The following is a 22,188-nucleotide window of genomic DNA, read 5'->3' as shown; positions in this document are numbered from 1 at the left end:
TCATGATTATATCAAATAAGGACACGGTGCTTTGTGTGGTCAGTCTAGGGAGCCCACTGGAGTTGGGCAGTAATCTAAACTAGATTTGGCCAATTGAGAAAGCTGCCGACAACTCCTGGCAAGCCGTCCGCTGCACCTGGCAGGCCTGGAATAACAGGAAGCAGAGAAAAAAGCTGCTGTCATGGATCCGACTGAACCTATTACAACATTACTTTTGAACATCGTAGCTTTTATTCTATAGATCAAGTACAATTCACTGAAGGGTGATCTAAAAGACAAGTATTATTACAGAACGCCAGGCTGTTAAACCCCATTCAACTGCAGACACGCACTTTAAAGGTGTCAGCTGCAGACTTTGTGATATGCATGGATTTATTTTAACAACAGGGTTTTTGTTTAATGACCACGACTGAAGTCATTGTGACAGATCTAGTCTCATCTGTCAGCCCTCCGCGTGTGGATATGTATAGATAAAAAGTTTCAAACAAAACTCAACAACACGTGGTTTAGGCGATAACCCAACAATTCATATGCTAATTATGGCAAAAATGTCTGTATGAAATGATGAAATGACGACATTTTATATCCAAAAGTGTCAATAGAAGCTCCACTGTGACATCACAGGTGGAGGCATACGAGCATGAGGCATTTTAAATCATTCAATTTTTTACTCTTGTCAGAATAATACAATAATATACAATAATAATTGTTAAAGCAAGAAATAATAATAGTATTTCTATGTGAGTATATTATTCTTATGAACCTGATGAAGGCCACAAGAGATTTTTTTGTCCAGCTACTTGAAATTTAAGGGAAATCATTTGACGTTTTGGGAAACACGCTTCTCCAGTTCCATGATAAGATCACAAACCAGTTGACTTTCCAGTAAATATGAAGCTATCAGCAGCAGCTGTTTAGCTTAGCCCTGTCATCACTGCGAGGTTGCCAGGCAACATGTGCAGAGTCCAGGAAGTCACAGCCCCTGGCCGAGAGTAGCACAGAGCCGTCGTAATATCACAACATGTTGTTGTTGCTCTTTGGTTTTTGTACAGATTAAATAAAGAGGATAACATGTTCATTAGTGAGCTTTAAAAGGCGCCGGTTGGTGGATTTTGCTACCTTTGGACACGCTAACTGTTTCCTCCTGTTTCTTGCCTTTATGCTAAGCTATGCTAACTGGCTTCAGGCTATGGCTTTATATTCGCCATACATTGGATAGCATTTTGAGCCTGGGTCCTGTTGTCTTTAATCATCGTTTATCTGTGAAATAAAATAATAATTTTGCACGTCCAGGTGGCTTTAAGTGAAGTTATGAATTTCTCAAGTCGGTATTACAAGCTAATCTATTTCATATATGACATATTTACCACTCAATGGTTCATCACAATGTTGTATTTGTTGTTCTTGTCCTCCTACCTGCAGCCCAGTCCGTCTACCTCAAGCCTCAGCTCCAACCATTCTGCCTCGCCCAATGTTACCAGCTCAGCCCCCTCCAGTGCCAGAGGTGAGACTGGCACTCATTTTCTAATGCTACACACTGTAGGCTTTTAGCTGATACTTCAATCCAGAGTGACTCACACAGAGGAAGCAGACAGAGGTTCAGCTGGACACACCGCACACGGGGACCGAACCTTTGACCTTTCTGTGACACGATGTTCTCTCAAACCACCGCGGCATCCTGTCTGGAGAGGTTAGCGAGGTTAGACGACAGCCTGGGATACACATAGGAGAGGGAGATAAGGTAAAAAAAGAGAGAGCTAGACAACGGTGAGGAGAGAGGGTTGAGACTGAAAAGCAGAGAGAATACAAAATGAGCTAAGATGAAAAATGAAATGGGCTGAGACGTGGAGACAAATGCTGTTGAAAGAAACATGGAGCAAGGGAAAATGCAAGAGAGAGTAAGAGATGATTACAGCTCTATGGAGTATCCCTCTTGGACCTCAATACAATCTCCAGTCCAGCCCGGGCCAAGCCTCCTCTACAGTGGAGTGTGAATATCTAATGCCTTCTCTTATCTCGCTGTGTCCAAGTGTGCAAACGTGTTCCTGCCTGATCCACATCATAAAAAGTAAGAATATATGAAGACGTTTATGGAAGCGTATGCACTCCCCTTTGGCAGGCTGCTGGCAGCGGGCGGCGCCCTTATAAAAGTGGCCTCTGTCTACCCATAAAGCCTGGAGAGAATTATTGCTCGTGTGTTATCTGAATGAGGGCCAGCGATAGCTATCTCATACTCACATGATAGCCTTTCAAGTGGCATCACATTCGCTAATGGATCAAGATCTGCACATCGGCTACATTATCTCGTGCTTGCAAGCGTTGCATATGCTTCTGTGTTGAGGTTTTGCATGTGTCCCTGTCTGGTGTGACTGTCCAACCTAACTGAGGAGGTGAGGTGTGTGTGGGGGGGAGGCAGCGGGGGAGGCGGGCAGGCCATTTATCATGTTGTGGAGCCAGTGAGGCTGAAAGAATAGTGCAGAGACTTGGAGGGACAAAGAGAGATTGGCCTTTCCTGATTGCCAGTATTTGTGGGTAATAGTGTAACACCTTGCTGCTATTTGGTCCCTTATGTGTTGCGCATGCTCTCGGGTGTGTGTGTTTGTGTGTGTGTTACCACTCTAACATCTCATACCTTTCCAGGTTCACCCCAGATGGCAGAGAAACACAAGCATTCCAGAGAAAACGCGTGTCTGTCTCCACGAGAGAGGCCAGTCAGTGCCATCTTCCCCAACCCCCTGGACCCTGCACAGGTTAACACACAAACACACACACACAAACACTTATCAACATATACATTATACAACGAATGGCCATTTAACTGATTCTTTAATGGCTTCTACGGGCATAAAACTCTCCCGCTTGTGTCGTCAGATAGAAAACATCTGCTTGATTGATACAGTTGAGGGTACATTGTGTGCACAGAGGCATGAGGGGGGAAGTTAACCATGAACTCCAAAGTGTTTGCCAAACTGATGAAACAATAATCAACAGATTATTGGGGGAAAAGTCTAAATTAATGGCCCAGTAGTTGTAGAATATGGCCGTGCAGAATAAGGCATCAATACGTGCTTTAAAATGACTAACAAAGAGTCACTGTGCTGCTAATATGCATGCTAACAAGCAGCTAGTTAATGATGAATATGTGTACATTAATGCTTCTTACAGGCATGTTTTCCCATAAGGTGCAGAAAACAAGGTCACCTCTGCATTGTACAAACACTTCCATGGGTGACCTCTGTCCTCCTGGACAATGGCACGTATCACGAGGCCTTTTTCGAGCTGAGCGTTGCAGTTTTTCAAGAGCAGCTGGTGGCTTACTGAAGCCAGACAGTCGAGCTTTGCCTCATTTTCAGAAAAAGAAAGCAAGCTAATGTTACCGCGAGAGCCAACAAGAACAACATGATATTGCAGTTTCCTCTCGAGCTGAAGGGCAGCACCTAACGCTGTCACAGACCCCATCCTCGGTGACAAAGCCGCTGTAACAGAAAAATTATGTGTTTGTTTTTCAAGGCTCTTTCATTTGCTCGTCAGCGCTGATGCTGCTGGCACGGCTCGCCCGGCTCGAATCAAAAGAACCAGTTCAAGTCTACAGATGAATAGATGACGGGAGGTCCTGATAATTATTTCTAACTTGACAGCAGCGCAGGACTAGCTATTAGCTGCTAATGGAGTATTGATTATTAGAAACATTGATCCCCTGTATCATTTTCTGTAATTAGTGCAGCAGGGTAAGAAAAAGCCATTTTATTCCTATAATTGTGAACGTAGTGTTGACCTGTGCTATCATGCTGCATGTAATTTTGGATTATTTCTTCTCCATGCAGAGAGCTCCTTCTCATCAGATAGGTGACACCACTTTACCAAGGAGCGACCCCAACCTCTCAGCACCAGACAAAGGTAAAACACTACCTTTTGCATCTTATTTTACAGCCTCTGCTTTCGTCCACATTCTCAAAAACCCTGGAAATACGCTCTCACTGCAGGGGCCCCCCTCCAGCAGAATAATAAATCCAGCATGTGTACACACTTTTTATTAAAACTATTCTAAGGTATGTGTTTAGTATTATTTATATTGTTTTGTGTGCTGCTTATTGTTATTTACAAGAGCCTTTATTGTAAGTCCCTGGGCATGTGTCCATTAACTGTAATTCCTGCAGAATTTCCTAACAGAAGCTCTCTTCAGTGGAGCGCAATAATGCCGCAACAGTAACATCTTCTCCATTACTCATTGGAGTAATAGCCGCCGGGGCGGTGGTCGTCTGTCCAGACATGCAGTGTTTGTGTGTGTTGTGTGTGTGTGTGTGTGTGTGTGTGTGTGTGTGTGTGTGTGTGTGTGTGTGTGTGTGTGTGTGTGTGTGTGTGTGAGACAGTCTGATCACAGAGTGACTGGAGGCATCTGTCTTCACACAGCTGCTTCAGGGAGCTCCTCTGGACACACACACAGACACACACACACCCTGAAACACACACACATACACGCCGGGCTCCATTTTCCTCCGACTCCTAACCAGACACGCCGTCTAGATCACAGCATTTCATCTTCCCTCATCCTGAAAGAGTAATGAAATGGCAGGTACTGTCCCTGCGATGCTGATGGACGTGTGTGACATTCATATGTATGACTGCATATCTTTTAGTTAAGCCCCCGGTTGTCATTTCGCTCAGCATAGCGTAGGGGAAATGCATATTTCTTGCATTTTCGGGGGAAAAATATGCAAGTGAATTGAGACTGAAAGCTGAACCCCCGTATGTAATTAAAAAAAAAAACCCTGAACAGTTAGATAACTTTTTTTTCTGAACTTCAGCAAAACTCCCATTATAAAATGAACATGTGAAATTTATTTCATACACGGCTTTCCGAACGCTGTGAAATAATTAGGCAGGACTGCGGACGAGACACCTTAAAATAGAGAGAGGAGTGCGGACGTGATAGCTTCCTTGTGACTCACACAAAAACACGCACCTTTCCGTGCGATTAAAGTGCGAGCGGTAAATAATGCAGCGAGAGGCAGATGAACTGCCGCAATATGGAGACGTGACACCTTTATGCACACGGCGGTGATGAAAAGGTGCCAAGATTTACACAAAAGCTGCAATTGTGGAAAAGTGTCATTTGTCGCATATTCTGCCTTTAAATTATAACTCCACATACCAAACAGAGTGACTCCAGTTTGCAGAAATGAAATGAGAGACAACCTCTTGAGGCCTCGTCAGTGCTGTGATTTCAATTCTAGCGCCCCGTTACATTTTAATTTTACAGAAATGTCTGCCCTTGAAGTAGCTAGAAAGTACTTTTTTAATCCCTCATTGGGGAAATTCTGTTAAACATTTTCTAGCTACTTCAGGTGCAGATGTTTCTACAGCTGCTTCAAGAGCTTGAGGTTTGTAATTTATAATTAATTCCTGTTTATATGGAATATTTATTTAGGAATTTAGCCCATTAGCACTCCAGATATGCAAGTGTTGCATGGCAGAATGATTTTTTTTCTGCTTCATGGACATTTTTCACAATGAAAACAACACAAAAACTAAATAAATAGTCGCATTGAAAACAAAACCCATTCAAATGTGTGCCAGTGAATAAAACCTCCTTTCGGTGACCTGCATGCATCTGTTGTATGCTCCTAATTGGAAAAAAAAGCATCCTCCACCACCTCACGGGTCGCTTCTTCAGAGGTTTGTTTAGCTGCTTGACCTTAACGTCACGTCTCTGACAGTAATGTTAGTAAATGCTACTGTTTCTGGGAAGGAACAAGCGAAAACAGTTGTGGAATAAAATCGACGGTCCCTCTGAAAAGGGCAGGAGAGACAGGACAAGAAATAAGACAAAAGGTAACAACACAGCAGGAGCCACACGTCGGAGAGTTAGACGCGAAATTACACAAAGACGAGAACAGAGTCCTTAAAACAAAGGCTCAGGTCTTAAGCATCGCTCAGTAACGTCAGCTTTCATTTAGTGAGAGTTGAACTGTCATCAGGTTCTGCTTCAAAGAGTCACAAGAAGCTGAGAAAATCTATTTTTAGCCTCTTGTTTGTTTGCTGTGAAACCAGCACAACCGTGCTCTGACGACATGAGAATACACTTCTCATTCTTAATTAGTTTCCAGTTTTTCGCACCATCTGTGTTCTCCGTGTTGTCTTGTGTAATCCCATGACCTGCTGAGTGACTTGTGATGTTTCTGTGTACTGTAAGTGAGACCCACGCCCAGTAGCTGGAGCCTTGACAGTGTCAAAGAGGGCGCTCCATCCTTCTCTGACTCAGTTGGCAAATTGCTATGCCCTCCCGTACCTCCTAGGCCGCCGTACTCAGGTAAACAGCCCGATCGTGGCGAGTGAAGAATGAGGAATGGTACTAATTTTCCACTCCGACTTTTGACACCTGGCACTTCCTCCCCCTCCTCCTGCTATGACACTTTCCCATCTGAGGCTCTCCGGCTGACTGTTTCCTGGCTTGCTGCTGCCTAATATTCCCCACATACGGACATGAGCTCACCAGCGTTTCCTTTACTAACTGGCTTAAAATGCTGACATGTTCTGGTATGTTAGCTCGGCTGAAAACAAGCGTGAAAATCCGTGCAGACTTTGAAGTCAATCCCTCTTGAAATTCCAGTCAATTCCTGGATTTGTGTTGTTTTTTTGTCCCATTCAGACCCCCTTACAAATACGTCATTACATTTTAACAGCAATTTCCTCCATCACCTCAAACTGTCTTTCATTTATTTACAGATGCAACACTTGACTTATTCCCCAGTGCTTTCTGATACATTGTACTGCCCAGCAGCGTAATAAGCAGATGGAGTGTTTTTCCCCCACCCCTCACTTTTTCTGCCCTCATTGCACAAAGCAGTAACAGCTGTTGGATGTAGAAACAGCTTAAGGCAGCCTAAAGGACCTGCAGAACATCAGCGCTTATTTGACTCATTGATGCTTTAAGCCACTGGCCCTCTCAGCTCCGTGTGTGTATGTTTGCGTGACTCATGCCGTGTCATCGTGATGAATGGGAGAAAACGCTCCTCTAATTTGAATTTGCCCTCTTCTCTTCTCTCCTCCCTCCCTCTCCCTCTCATCTGGTTGTCAGCAGGCTCCTCGGCGAAAAACATGAGGTCGCAGTCCCCCGTCTCCGCGTCCAGATCGCCGCAAAAGGTTGGTTCTGCTGCTGTCGCTCACTTCCTCTGTCCGTTCGGTCTTCGTTTTGTTTTTTTCTTTCCCTCTCTCGTTTCCCTGAGACAGCCCGACCTTGCTCGGCGACAGCCTCAGGGGGCCTTTATCCTGCGCTGCTAGCATCTTACCAGCCAGCTCCAGGGTCTTTATCCTACTCTGTGTCAACCCAAGGTCTGGGAGCTTTGCATTACTGCTCACTGAAGCCGCTAACTGCTCCGCTGCTACTGATTTTGTAGTTTTCATGACGCGGCTTTCAAAAGGAGGACCCGAAACGAGGCTGGCTGGAGGGCATTCGCTGCATTAGCGAAATGCACACCTGGTGGACGCCAACTGGTGTCCGCTGTGTTCAATTCAAGCTCTGAGAGGATGTCAACTGGACTGCCTGCTAAGAATATGCACCACTAGATGGATTTATTCAACCTCACTACACACGCAGTTGATTTAAACTTCAAAGACTGAACCCTGTTTGTTATGTTCTGCTTTGCTGATACTGTGAGACCTGAACTGAATGTTCCCCTCTCTCAGCTGAGATGTGGTAAAACAAGTTGAGGGTTTTTTTTTTTTTGACCTCAAGTGTTTTCATGTTTGTCCACAGTTAAACTGATTACTCTCACTTTCTCTCCAAGCTCTCATTTATTGTTAATGAGCCTCGTACTAGTTAATAGTCTCCAGACGCGGTAGAGGTCCGGGAAAGGTTAGCAAAGTGCCAAAGGAGCTCTTAATGAGGGTAAAGTTGTTTTGAAGCGTCGGTGAACCGAAGCTTGTCTCCTGCTAACTGTTATCTTCTTTGTGGGCTCGTCACAAGCAGCAGCGCTAAGCTCCCAGCTTTGTTGCGGGCGCGATGTCTTCTTACATGTGACAACTACCGAGAATGCGGTTGTTTGTGCGCGTTAGCGCGGTCCGTGTGTGTGTGTGTGTGAGGCGGAAAGAGAGAGAACAACTCTGGAAACCAAAGTGTGAGTGACAGCTTGGCGCTCAGCATGCTCTGTCAATCTGGTTCGCGTGTGTGTGGTTCGGCGTGTGCACCCGCGTGCGTTTGTGTTTGCGAGAGCGTGCCGTGGCAATAGAGGAGGCCTGGAGCGAAGTACCAAGCTGCCCATCACAGCACAGCCAGAGACGGCTCCTCCGTGGACCACCAGCAGGCCCCATTATCTGGCACATGAGCGCACACACGCCAGACACACACATCAGTCGGTGCAGCCAGGGGCCCATTACCAGACCACAAACCCCAGGACAGAAGTGAACCTGCAGAAAACACATGGTGCCAGTCTGACAGGGCTGCACTTACTCATCTCCAGAGGTAGAAATGATATTTAGTGGTAGCCTCTCTCTGGAAAACCGGGTTTTAAAGTGCTTGTCAGCGCTGTATTAAACATACAGCTTTACATCAAGCTCGCCCCAGATGTGAGAAGGCTCGTCCAGTCGTGCATGTCAAATGGAAACCTCTTTTTCTGTGTGCCCCCCGTAGCATGAACAATACAACCTCACTGATCAATTGTATACTCCACTAGATCCAATTAAGTTTTAGCAGATATAATGGCGGCATGGTGTAATTGCTTAGAAAAACATTTTGTTGAGCGATCGGATTTTTGAGCGGGGAAGTGCGACATATTGTGTTTTTTCGTCTCGATGCACACAGCCGGTTGATAGAGTGGAAAAACCTGGCCCTCTCAATCTGTTCACTGACTCTGCTTTTTTCTTTTTCTTTAGTATTTATCGTTGCTGTATGGCAGCGTCAGCACACGAGTTGGACACAGCATGATTAGCATACCTGGCCTTTACTGACGTCAAATCTTCGCCTTCGTCATGAGAAACACTGGATATTGTCATTTCAGGCCTCTAAAAATCCTTCAAATGAGCCAATCTGCAAAGAAAAACTTTTCAGAAACTGCTATAGGGCTCCAAGTAACAATTATTGTCATTATCGATGAATCTTTGGCTTATTTTCTCTCTTAATTGATCAATTGTTTGGTCTAAACAATGTCAGAAACTGGTGATAAATGCCCATTTCTGGAGCCCAAGGAGACCTTTCGGAATTGCCGGCGTTGTCTGATCAACAGTCCAAAAGCCAAAGATAGTGACTCATTTGCAATTAGTCAATTAATTGATTAGTCGATCGGCTGTTTTGATAGCTGTTTAATCATCACAGTTGGCATGTATTATCCAGCTTCAGCTTCTGAAATGGAGCGTGTGCCGTTTTCCAGATTATCTGGGCTTTGGCTCGTCGGTGGGACGAAAATAAACGTCAGCCTGGGCTCTCAGACTGTGTTCCACAGACTAATCCATTCATCAGCTCATCAGAAAGTCATTACAGAGCAATCGATGATTAAACTTACTGTTAGTTGCAGCCCTACTTTGCGAGTTTTACTATAAGACCCCGAAATCGCAAACAGCAACGTCAAACTGCTTCACGAGCCGCTGGATACAACGAAAAGCACACTAGATTTAAACGGGGGAAAAGTATTTGATGTGCTGTCACTCTTCCTCTCCCTCCAGACCACAGTGCCGCCTTTCACCCCTTCGCCCACTGAGTGCCAGTCTACCAGCCTGGTCTCCAACTCCCCCGTCCTCTCCGGCAGCTACAGCAGCGGCATCTCCTCCCTCAGCCGCTGCAGCGTGTCGGAAGCTTCGGGCACCGAGCTGCCTGCGGGAGACCACCCGCCCCATCCTCTGCCTCCCCCCGCCACCCTGCCAAACTCTGTCTCCAGCAGCTCGGACGAGCCCATCCGCAGAGAGAACAAGACCCCGCCCCCCTACAGCGTGTACGAGAGGAACAACCCCCGCAGGCCCGTGCCGCTGCCACACAGTCTCTCCATCCCCCCACAGACGGACCCCCCGGCCCTGCCACCCAAGCCTCACCAGCTCCGCACAGGCAGCATGAAGCTGGACGGGACCTCCGACCCTCGAGTCCCCAGACCGAGGCCTCTGCCCAGGAAGGTGTCCCAGCTATAGGTGCCGGGTCTGGAGCTTGAAGAAACACACTGGCGTATTTTGCACTTTTCTACTGGGCACTAACTTGTTTTTTGTGATCTTCAGTTTGGCATTCCTGACCTACACTCCAATACACGACACAGGCCTATAGATTAACAGGCAGTCAAAAAAGAAAAAGTAAAACAAAACTGAAGAAACTGTCAAATAATAGAAGTTTCTTTTTGTATTTGCTAGAGGGCATTGCATTGACTTTGACTTGGTCATTCCGCACTTTTAGCTCTAGTACGTACAATAGGTCACCGCGGTCAGTCGCAGCGTATGTTTACCAGAACGGTGTAGAGAAACACAGTTTTGATAGATGTAATAATCTGAAATATATGTATATTGGTATATATGAGAATTGTTTTTGCCTTAAGTATTGGAAACAGAGTCTTTTATCCGTGAGTCTTGCACGTTTTTTTTTTTTAAACAACTCTGTACATTTGTATACTGTATGGCTAAAAAGGTGCTAGAGGCCTCGAGTATGCATTTCAGTGAAGTGTAGTAGACAAGGTTGTGTTCCCATAGTCATATCCACGCAAGCAATGGCACCAAAAAGCGAACAAAAATGTATGGTTCAATGAAAAAAATGCTGTTATACCTGCATTTCTGCCAACAAAACCGATGACCGTATTTGTCCTTTTTACACAGTTTGGTAAAGTTAACTCCAGCACAGCAGTTTTGAGGCTTATTTAACTCCAGATTATAATATATTACATGAAAATAAGAAAACTAGAGCAGCTTTCAGTGAGAAGTTGCCACCTCTACTGCCCTTCTCTCCCTTGATCTTAAAATCAGCATTTTAAACATTCACACTTAGCAAAAACTGCCCCCCCATTCACTATGACATCATGAGCCTGGACCAAACACACTGCCAAACGTTGGTGCAATTGCATGCTTAAAAGCTGGACGTCGACCATCGCCATGGATGTGAACACATGCTCTCCCTCCTGCATGATGTACATGACAAAAGATCTTTGGAGGGGGGTTACAAAGTATTGTGCCAAAGGAAAATGTACAATGTGCTGTCAAGATTTTTCTTTTTTTTTTTTTTTTTAATGGGACCTGGATTCAAGAAGCTTGGAAATAAATGCTCAGCTGAAGAGACATTTTTAAGAAAGAATTTTAAAAGTGATTTTACCCCCCCCAAAAAAATTCTGATTAAACTGTAATCTGCTGATCAGATGTAACTCAAGACAAGCACAAACAGGACTTTATCGTGTGTATTATGACCAGTACTGTTAACTCTCTGTTTGACAAAGCAGCAATTGGAGCAGAGTTTCACTGTCACCTTAAAGCACATAAGGAGTGACACGCTGTGGAAGAAATATTTACAAACTAATCATTGTCAAATATTTGTATAGTGGAGATTTACTTTGTGTTTCATTGAGTTGGACGTGAGTTGACGGCACGATGAACAGTTGCTCAGTTCAGCCACGCTGCAGTGCTGCAGCAAGTGTTCTGTGGCAGGCAGATTTCACATTGTTTTGTAAAATAGAGACAATTTTGGCATAAAATATTCATCAATCTTAAATCCGTGCTACATTTTTTTTGAGGGGGGGGGCGGGGGGAGATTAGCTTTAGTATCGTTTCTATGTTTCATTTTTGTATGGATGATTTACTTTTTGATTTGTTGTGAATTTTCTGAGATTAAATATTCACATTAATCAGTACTTGAGAACCTGTAAATTATATGATGAGATTAATGTAAGTATGCCAAATATAAAAATTTGTGTATTACAATTAATGTAAATACTGTGTTTTTAACAAAATGTAGCTATAACAATTTACAGCTTTGAATGTAATGTTGAAGCAGCAAATTATTATTATAAATGTTCAAACTTTTATGGTTTTGTGAGTGTAGACAAACTTAAGGTCATGCATAATGACACCTAACACATTTACAAGTTCAATAAACTGCCCTATGTAATACAAATGGATTGACTGACAGATTTCTACGCGATGAGACCTCTGAGATTTGTGACTTTGAATGTTTTTTATGTGTTATTGAGGTTTCAGGGAGGCACAACACTCGCCCATGGCTGCAGAGACCAGAGCTGATTGGCTGTCAGCAATGCCTCAAACAAACCTCATTGGCTTATCAGTGGTCACCGCAGTTTAGTAATTAGTTCTATTTGAGGAGACCCATTCAAGTGAAGGCATCGCTCAGAAATAGTTCAGTTCCATGAAAATATGTGCTTACCGACGTAGACTTTCCTCTGATCACGATGGGGGTCGCAGGTGCGCTGCCGAGCAAAGTGAAAGCTGGTTCCAGTTTTAATGAAAGCTGAGTTAGTCCTTTGTTTTTCATTCTGACAAGCGATCTCACACCCCCGCCTCTGGCGTGACGTGCAGTGCATATTTATTTTCAATAAACCTAATTACCGCTTAATATAATTCAGCAACTCAAGTGCAGAACAAGTGATAAATAGCTTAGCTGATGTACAAACTGCAATGGTGTTGAGAGCAAATCATTTGTGTCATGTTTGACATTTTCACAAAAGCTGAAAGGTTTCCCAAGTTGTTATAAGTTTAACTTTAATTCATGGATTTGACTAAATCAGCTGAGCGAACTGCAAACTTTGAGTGCGCCTTATTGTTATCTGTGAACCAAAAAAATCAGCTCCGGGTTCACTGAAGTGGAGATATAATGCAGCCAGGGGGGAACTCTGATGGCCACACCTTTGGCTCACTTCCTGCTCTGGGAGGAAGCAGGAAGTGATTTAAGGAGGAAGAGGGACTTGCATTTCTTGGCTGGAACCAAGTGAAATGTAAATCTTTCACCACCTGAAAGTGCAGTTAGTTAGTGAGAATGATTTTGTTTTGTTTTTTTAAATCCTTAGAAGGTTAAGATTTAACTCTGTATTCAGTCTTGCTGAGGTAAAATACTGTTTGGGAGGAACTGCCTTTTTCCTTGGATTTCCTGGAGACAAGCTAAAAGATATGGACCCACTGAGCAGGTAAGATCATTTATTTTCCCTCTGCTCCGTGAAATGTGCTGATACACTTTGCCTTTGGGACTTTTCAAAGACAACTGGTCTTTTTTTTGGGAAACATGCTCAATGTTTGTTTTTGGCTTTACCTGAAAGGATTAGTAAACATCACACAGAATGTTTTTTCATGTCATATGGCTGCTTGACACATAATGTTATCAAATACTGTAAATGTTTCTCGAGAATGAAAAGTTAGCACAACTTTCTGAGTGTTTAAACTCTTGCTGTAAGCAACAGTTGCTAGCTACTGCAGGCTAACCTCTACAGGCTAGCTTTGAGCTATCCACCTTTCTTAAAGTGTATCATTTTTGGCTTATCATATATATATTTTTTTACATTTTATCACATACTTGCCAAGCCAATGACTCAAAGTACTGTGCAGTGCTTTGTGCTAACATTAGTTGTCAAATTAGCATGCTAACATGCTAAACCAATGGTGAAAGTGGTCAAGAATTTAGCATGCTAGCAGCATCATTGTATCCATATTAGCAAGCTGAGGGTTAGCATCACTGTGCAGCCTCACAGAGCAGCTGGTGTGGACGTGTTTCAGGGAAAAATGGAGGATCATAGCAACAGTATAAAGGTACAAATAAAGTGGAAATGATTTAGTTATTATGTTGGCCTTTGTATGCTGTAAGTTGGTGACCAATTTCAACTGAAAAGTCATGTTGCATCATCATGTACAAAGTAGGAATAAACTTACTTTGAGGTTAGGAGAAGGAGTCTCTTGCAACAAATACCTACTCATACGTCTGCATGATGACTGCGTTTTGCTGCACCACAGTCACCACTGCGGCTCATAGATTTTCAGAATCGTGGTTTACATCTCTAGAAACAAGTGCGACCTGGTCAGTCATAAGCTTCATGCCCTCCCCTTCAAATGGTGGCATGCAGATTGACACGAAGTTCCCATTTACATAGATATAATTGGCTGAATTGTTCATCTGCCCTTCTCCATAAATCATACATGCTCAGGCATCCTCGGCCATGCAGAAATCTCCCTCTGGCCCGTGTGGCTCAGAGGCCGTGGATGAGTTAGTGGTGAGTGATAACGGACGACACATTCACACAAGGGAGCAAGTACCCCGTTCACTGCAAAGCATCTCATTACCCAACCACGGCGGTGGAAGCCAAGGCTGCTCTCGCTCCACAGTCAGCACAACAGTTGTGTGCTGATGGAGCGGTGCTGCTTGACTGAGGGACCTTGAACAATTGCAAATTGTGTCGGTGTGTGTAAACTGTGTGCATTCCCTCATTCTCTCGCCTATAAATACACAGTGCCGGCCGTGCAGCTCGTGGACTTGGAGATGAGCACACTTCACCTGTCAGCGCTCATCATAATTGTTGGCAGTTGGCTGTAATTTGACAGCAATTATCACGTCAGGAATGAATTCCCGGCTAATCGCAGAGTCTCCTTGCAACAGAGGGCGCATGCTGCTGCGACCGGTGAGACATCCCTCCGCCATTCAGCGAGCCTGGGAGAAATGTTGTTGGTTACAAACCTCCACGGGCTTGTCAGTCTGCCCATTATTGAGAAAAGAATCTGCATTCTGCTTGTTGCTGCTGCAAACAAAGCATGTCCTGGTTAAAGGACAGGAAGGAGTTAAGCAGGCGACAAATTTCTGCTGATCCCCGACATTGACATTTTGCATTTGTGGGCTCAGATAGCTTCTTTGCAACAAAAGGAGCCATAGCTGGAAGCTACGGAGCTGTAATAGCATGTAAATATTATGAACCTGCAGAGCTCCCTGTAATTGTAGGCACGTTCAGCACATTTCTGAAAGATGCAGCATTCATTATATCCAGCACAGGGTTTTTGCATAACAGTTTAGCCCGATTATAAAAGCACTAAACATCCTGCGTTTATAGCATTCATGGGTGATGATACGTAATTATCAGGGGAAAGGCAGTGCTAGGTATTAATTTAAAGTTGCCTGGGGTGAATTTTGGAGAACACACAGCCGCAGAGAAACCCAAGGTGTTTGTCTCGCTCTGCAAATCTCTCCAGGGAGAGGAGAAGCTGGAGCAGCTCTGCAGGGAGCAAAGAACCTCCATCTCAGAGGCACGCCGAAGACAAGTTTCAAAGAGAAACTCGCACAGAATAGATGGCACGTTTTATCTTTCTGCTCCACTCCTATATCTGCTCTGTTGTGTTCAGCAGCTTATGGGGGATTTTCACCTGACAGCTTCAAATACTGCAGGTTGTTTTTAATGGCACGATGAGTGAAGTCTAATTTTTTGACTGGTGCTGTCCTCAGAGGAGGCCTCAGCTGAATGGGTAGTTGACTGCTGCTTTTGAATGCTTTGTATGCTGAAGAGGAGTACAAGGCGAAAGGAAATGAGGGTGCGTGTGTTTGCACGCATATGTGTGTGTGTGAGTGTGCACACACTGTATGTATCCCTGCAGACTGGTGCAGTATTTTTCTAAAAACACTGCAGGAAGGTGTTGTGCAGAGTTCAACCGGTGTGTTAACAATAATGAGTAAAATGACTTCACTGTTTAAGGCATTCAGCTGTTATCACACTTAGTGTAGTTAGACTGCAAAGTAAATAGTTTGGGGGAAAAGTCCTTTATATCGCTAAATAAATAATTAAATTCTATTAGATCTGACAGCTTTATAAATCCTCAGAGAGAAAACACGTTTGGCCGCAGAAACAAATAACATTAGAAACAGAAGAGGCAGTAAGTGATGCACCTAAGACCATTAAAGAAGGCAATACCTGTGAAAAGAAGCATTTCGAATCTACAGCAATTGTCACAACAACACCTTAGCAAATATCACATCATTTGTAAATTTCACAGCGTAAATGACCTTCTGAATTGTTTCGGCTTTTTAAATGACTAAAAACACCAGATGGTGACCTCCGGACTGAGGTATCGTTTAAACTCTCCTCCACAGCGTCTTCTAATGACTGCAAAGCAATTGTAGAGGCAACCTTTTTAAAGTAATCTTGTTCATTGACACATGCAACACGTAAGATCCAGAAGTGGCCCCAAAACTCTGACAGAAGTCTTCTCACTGACCTCGAAAGACCTGGACTTTCCTAATAACATCATTATCTGACCACTTCAATTTGATATTTGTGAGAGGAAACAATGATACAACAAAGGCGCAATTAATCATCATTACTGTTAGCGTTGCATTGGAGATGCTCTCGGATGGAAACGTGAAAGCAAGCAGAAACACTTGATAAAAGGCTCTACTCCACACTATTTGGAGTAGCACACATTGAAACAGCTACTGTAGAAAACAGCAGAATTTTCAATATTCTTGAAATATCTATAAGCTTAAGTCCCTCCAAGCTTAAAGGTTAGAAGTTACGAGTAAAGTGGGATTTCTAAAGGCTTGTACTGTATCCTGTGGATGCTTTTGTCCATTATAATGTAGCAGTACACCATCATCTTGAATTCGGGGTGAGGTAAGGGAGGATTTTTGTTAGATATACATGGCAGTGTGTACTCAAGCTCTACACAGAATCTAATACAACTAATATATGAGATACTCTCAGACAGTGTGCAAAAGTGATTCCTCAAAGCTGCTTAAATCGGAAGTGAGGGGAAATCATGGAAGGTGGACATTAAGGGGTTAAGTGGTGGGAACTCTATCCAAAAATGATTAATATAATTAACTTTCCTCAGTCTGTTACACCCATGCCTCATGCCTCTGGAGACTCTTTTATCCAGCACTTAAACCTCACTACTGCAGTTCTCTCATTATCATACAGCCCTGTCCATTCCAGTGAGTCATGCTCCAAAGGTCAGCAAATGGCGACCCTGTTTACTGAGCTTTCGTGCCCACCAAGGGTTCCCGATCGGGGCTTTCACTCCAGCCCCTGTGGTTCAGCAGTCTGCACGGCAGGACCAGAGGGCAGCTGCATCAAGTCTTGCATCAAGTCAGCCATGCTAAAAAATACCCTTTTGTCCTCATCTAACCTCTCGCTGTCACCCGCCCTCATTCTCTGCAGGGTGTATATTAAATTAAATGTTAGACTCTCTCTGTCTACGCTCTCGTGGGTGATCGCTTTAGTTCTGCCTGGTCAGTTGAGCTGTGAAGGCGCCTTTCTTGTTTCTCCTACACACACAAATTAACATAAGGTCAGGGGATTTTTTTAAATCTTGTCACTATAAGGGTTAACCATTGAGTTAAAAACCAGCTCAAGGGTAGTGCAGTGCATGACATTTTTCAGGATGTGTTGGTTTGTTCTGTCTATAGTCAGTGTAATGGGTAGATATGTAAACAGTGGCAAATTGAACAAGTTTTGTAGTGGGTTTGTCTTTGTTTGACAGCTTATTTCTAGTGTTCCCTGCGTTGAATTAATCCGTGTGAATGTTCCACATGGAGTTCAACTTTGACCAACGGTAAGCTGTCTGTGCTGAGCTTTGAGGGGACGGACAGCCAGAGCATCCAAAATAGAGGATGTTATTGGAGCTTATTAGCTGTGTTGCATCATTCACTTTTATTAACATCTTCTTCCTGGAGTAAGAGCTGTGCCATAGCAGATCAATGGTTTGCAGACGTTGATGAGACAGATGGTACAAATACGTCTTTTGAATAAACTCTTACCATTAGCAAATGTGCTAACAAGAACCACCAGTTTGGACAACTTTATTTCCCTGCTTCGATAACTTAGCAGTTCACTAACTGTGAGGATGTCAGTAAGCTTTTGGTCCTTCATATACTGAGTGTTGCGTAAACGTCACTTTATGGTGTGACTGCTGCTTAAGATCTGACCTGAGATCAAGTGGTTTTACCCGCCTCTCCTACTGTTTTGGCTCGGCTGCTGCTACCTTGATGCTCACATGAACATGAAACATGACTTTCGGAAACATAACTGGCTGTCAGTCGCTAGCTAATTGCTGATTGAATGTTCAGTAAACAGAAATGTAAATGTAGGAAAACCTAGGACTGCAAAACTGTTGTTTGACGTGAACAAAGGACAACAAACTAATGCTAACTGGATAACTTGTTCAAAACCGCTAGTGCTAAAATTGCTAAAATAATGCTCACGCTTTGACACGAAAGCACACAAAAATAAATGTTGAATGGGCATAGCTAAGCTGGCTAATGCTAGTTCCTATTAGGAAACTATAGAGAGCATTTTCCACCCCAGAGAGAAACAGGCCATTGGCAAGAAAATCTTTTGGGAGTAACTCTATGATTAATGGTGAAATCCATCCACATTTGAGCCGGAGAACAGTGAAGAAGAGCGGTGGGAGAAGAAAACTGAAAAATTGGGATGAGCAGCATTGAGGCGGACTAGAGAAAGCACCAGCACCAGCAGGGACCACAAGAAAGATTCAGAAGTTTCATGAAAAGGTGTAGCATCAGGTCATATATCAGAACACAAACTCTGCACTGTGCCTTTGTGGGAACCACCTGTAGATGGAAAGAAATGCATCCTCTTTGCTAATAGTGGGTGTTTTTTCAGATATGTTGGGCCTATAAATACAAGTAACGTTCAAGATTTATATCCACTAGCATCCGACTATGATGTTTGCAGCATACAGACCCTTAAACTAGAGCTTGGCATCAGAGCAAACAGCAGCTGGAGAGCGAGCAGCAGCTGCTTGTATCTCCCTCCAATTTACAAAGTGGCTGTGACTTCTCCGCAGAGTTCAGCAAAAGCAGCAAAAGGCCGCCCAAGGAACGGCAGAGATGCCTTTGTTTCTGTGCCTTTCTGCTAACTTTTCATTTGGATGCTTGTTTTCGACTGCCATCAAATTGTAAATGGTGTTTCAAAAGAAAAGGCTGTCAGAATTCGGTGTCCGGGTATGTGACGAAGCTGGGGCTGGTGGCTGGGGGTTAGCCACGGGAAGGATAATGCACTGCTTGAGCACGCATGGCTTGATTCCTGCAGGAGAATGACTTTACTGGGCTATTACCGTTTCAGCTAGACAGCACTGAATTGTTCTTTTGTTCTGGCAGTGAAGCTCTGAGGGGGTCTCTCACAATGAATTTCTATTGATTTTTCTGGTCATGTCATCAAATTGTATGTGGCTTGAATCGTGACTACTGTTTTCTCATCTGCTCCCTGAGGTTCCTCTCCTCTATTAACTTTTTATCCTATTTGGATGGGGCAGAACTAAACAAAAGACAGGCAGAATGAAAGCAGCGATGGAAACTGGAAAATGGAAGTAAACACAATGAGCAGACCTGCCGTGTAAGTCACTTGTTCAATAAAGTTCCAGGACATTTGAGGAATGTTAATCCTCATCTGTGTTTTTTTGCCCTCATTGTTGTAAACGGTTTACAAATCATTTAACGTTGGAGCTTTGATGTGGCCGGTTAGGAGATGCAGTTCTACGGTATGAGATGCAGCCAACACAATGGTCCTCTTAGTGAAGTGAAAAGTTCAATTCATTAGCAATAAGACAAACTGTTGCTCAGTCTAATACTTTAGTTCACACTTGTTCTGGTGTGATATGTAGCTTATGGTTGCTAATTTTAGCTAATATATGCAAATTTTACTTTATGACTTCATGGCTCTTCTCTACATGTGGTACTGTTATATTATGTTTTAGCAGGTCATAGATTGACCTTAAAGGCTTCATCGTAAAGGTGAAAGGTAAGACCAGCTTACTCGTATAGCACCATTTTAACAAGTGCTTTACATGAGATATAAAAAAAGCAGAGCAAAGAATATATAAAAGAAATGCAATATAAGAAGACATGAATATGGTTCAAATTAATTCAATTACATCCAAGATGGAAATAAGCTGCAGCGACGGTAAAAACAGAAGGATAAGTGTAATTGCAGTGCAGTGCAAAAACGCAGAATGATAAAAATTCCACAATAAAACGCAATGGCAAACTGAAAAGCTGTAAAAATCCTCGATTTTAAAAGAGCCAAGAGTTGCAGCAGGCATTTCTGGATGCTTTTTTCCAGCTGTGTGGTGCATGTGAACTGGTTTGGGAACAGTAAGCAGAGCTGTTTTAGGTGACCTGCGAGGCCTTCATAGCTCACAACATCGCATCCAATCAGTAATGTGTTTTGGCCCTCAACCATACAGTGCTTCATAAACCGGCAGCTGCAGACATTGCATCACGTTACAGTAGTCGAGCCTACACACAAGACCTTTAAGTCTTGTTGCATTTTTAATGTGATGCCACAGTCGCCTGGTTTTGTAATTGCCTGACAAAATGAGGAACACAGTAAATGCACGACTCCTTTGTTAGTCGTTACCGTATTAACATGTCTTTAAAGCAAATGACTCAATAGATGTGGGAGAAATTAAGGGTAATTCAACGTGCCATTGTCCTGTAATAGCACAATTACAGCGCAAGCGTCAATCTGTGTAAACCATTCAAAAAAAAGCAGCAATTTTCAGTGCTACACAAGGTGGTTACTGTGTGGCTTGCATCACATAAAAGCACACGCTGACTTTAAATGTCCACACCTTCTGAAGTCTCTTCCTATTAGCATAAATGTCACCTGTGTTGTAACACACCACTGTGCCCATGTAAAGTGTCATACAACTTCAACCAGCAACTACTGTATGCTTTGATAAGGCCGTCCGGTGTGCTATGATATGCACACCAGGCACCTTCTCTCTCACTCGTGCTCAGTGTGATACTGCGGCCATCTGTTAATGTGCTGCAGTCTTAATTATGGTCTCATCACACTATGATGATCAGAGACACGCCTGAGCCAACTGTAACGCAACTAGCTGGGACTTTACCCATCGGTAAACTCCTCTCAGGGCCACTGTAGCGCCCACCGGCTCGGGCCCTCTCGGTCACTTATAGGGATTTTCCATCAGCACTTTTGAGTCAAAACCATGCCATGTGTTGATGTGCGTCTCCATTACCAGTTTAAACACGCCATCTCAATCTCTGCAGCCGTGTCAAAGCGCATTTAGGTCGTGGTGATGTCAGATGGGCTTCGTCATCACTTAGAGACAATGTTTCTCCACTGATATTGTCAGAAATAGCATAAACTTTCACATTTTCCAACCAATAAGTGACGGATGCTAAGCGAAATCGTAGCAACAGCATGAAAATCCAGAATGAATGAAGAGCTGGCTACTAACAGCCTTTGCACAGTGCAAAAGAGGGCTCTGCATTTAAACATATCGACTGATGACAAGTTAAACACACACCTTGAAGCGGGCAGCCCTAGTGGAGATGCAAATCCCCACTGCGCTGGTCTGACATGCCGAGTCAAGCTGAGTAAAGCCAAGCCAGCACATGCGCATGGAAAAGGGTTATTAGTCTCAGTGCAAGTGGGGTGGGAATTGTGCCTTGTTTTGGTTGAGGTGTTTGAAGCTTAATACGTAGACATTATATCCGTGTTCCTTTAGAGGTAATACCTTATTTTCACGCTTTCCATCTCTGCATAGCAGATCCAGCACTGGCTGCTCCTCTATGACATGTTGCTTCAATGCATCTGGAATGATGAGTGTAAAATAGTAAAAAGCTGCACCTGTTGCACTGACACAAGCCTTTTTTCCTCCAGTTTTTTTGTTTTTGAGAGCTTGGTAAAGAGATGTATTATATCACCTGGCCTTCTTGTATGATTTTGAACGGCTGCGTGTGATGTTTTCATGGCCTCTAAATTGGCAACAGTAGCAAAATACACTATCTGCAGGTAATGCAAATTGTTGTTGAGTAACCGCTAACCAACAAAAAGCGCATTTAAAAATAATGAGCTGCGTGGGTTGTCAGAGTGCCAGCAACATAAGCTACTTATATGATGAACCTCAGCACAGATTAACATGGGTTATCTCAGAAAGGTGATATTTTAGTTCAACATTGAGACCCGCCAGCCTACGGACAAAACAAATGGTATTTCCCTGAACATTAAGTTCCTCTACAGTAATCCGAAGGGAAACATTGGTTCTTATAGCATCTTACAATTGAGAAAAGTGTCTCGTCGATGCTTTCCAATTGGCTCATTACATACAGTTTTTTATATAGGCGTCTAAAAACACATTTCCATTCTTTTCTGCAAAATAAATAAGGGCTGTTTTTCATAGATCCTGACTTTTCTGTGCTGAGCCGCAGAAGATGCTTTGTGTAACACAGCAGGACTGCATGAGAAATGTAATGACTCTGACCATTCC

At 43.5% G+C, this 22,188-nt stretch overlaps 1 protein-coding gene across 8 annotated transcripts in view; it reads left to right on the top strand.

Annotated features, from left to right (window-relative positions):
- The window catches only part of dock4b (dedicator of cytokinesis 4b), a 103,254-nt gene extending 92,985 nt beyond the window's left edge, over positions 1 to 10,269 (top strand). For 4 of the 8 annotated variants that reach the window (XM_070992001.1, XM_070992003.1, XM_070992002.1 and 1 more), the window contains 6 exons: positions 1,423 to 1,504; positions 2,641 to 2,750; positions 3,825 to 3,897; positions 6,194 to 6,310; positions 7,082 to 7,143; positions 9,658 to 10,269. In XM_070992001.1, coding sequence (XP_070848102.1) covers positions 1,423 to 1,504; positions 2,641 to 2,750; positions 3,825 to 3,897; positions 6,194 to 6,310; positions 7,082 to 7,143; positions 9,658 to 10,113 — 900 coding nt within the window. In that variant the 3' untranslated portion in view covers positions 10,114 to 10,269. Of the gene's footprint in view, positions 1 to 1,422; positions 1,505 to 2,640; positions 2,751 to 3,824; positions 3,898 to 6,193; positions 6,311 to 7,078; positions 7,144 to 9,657 lie in introns of all 8 variants that reach the window. The other 4 variants (XM_070992007.1, XM_070992005.1, XM_070992006.1 and 1 more) reach the window with 2 other exon arrangements.
- The last annotated feature ends 11,919 nt before the right edge of the window (positions 10,270 to 22,188 follow it).

This window comes from Chaetodon trifascialis, chromosome 22 (assembly GCF_039877785.1).
Source record: "Chaetodon trifascialis isolate fChaTrf1 chromosome 22, fChaTrf1.hap1, whole genome shotgun sequence".
Classification (NCBI taxonomy): Eukaryota; Metazoa; Chordata; class Actinopteri; order Chaetodontiformes; family Chaetodontidae; genus Chaetodon; species Chaetodon trifascialis.
The sequence above is the reverse complement of the archived record's forward strand: the minus strand, read 5'-3'. Positions and strand labels throughout refer to the sequence as shown.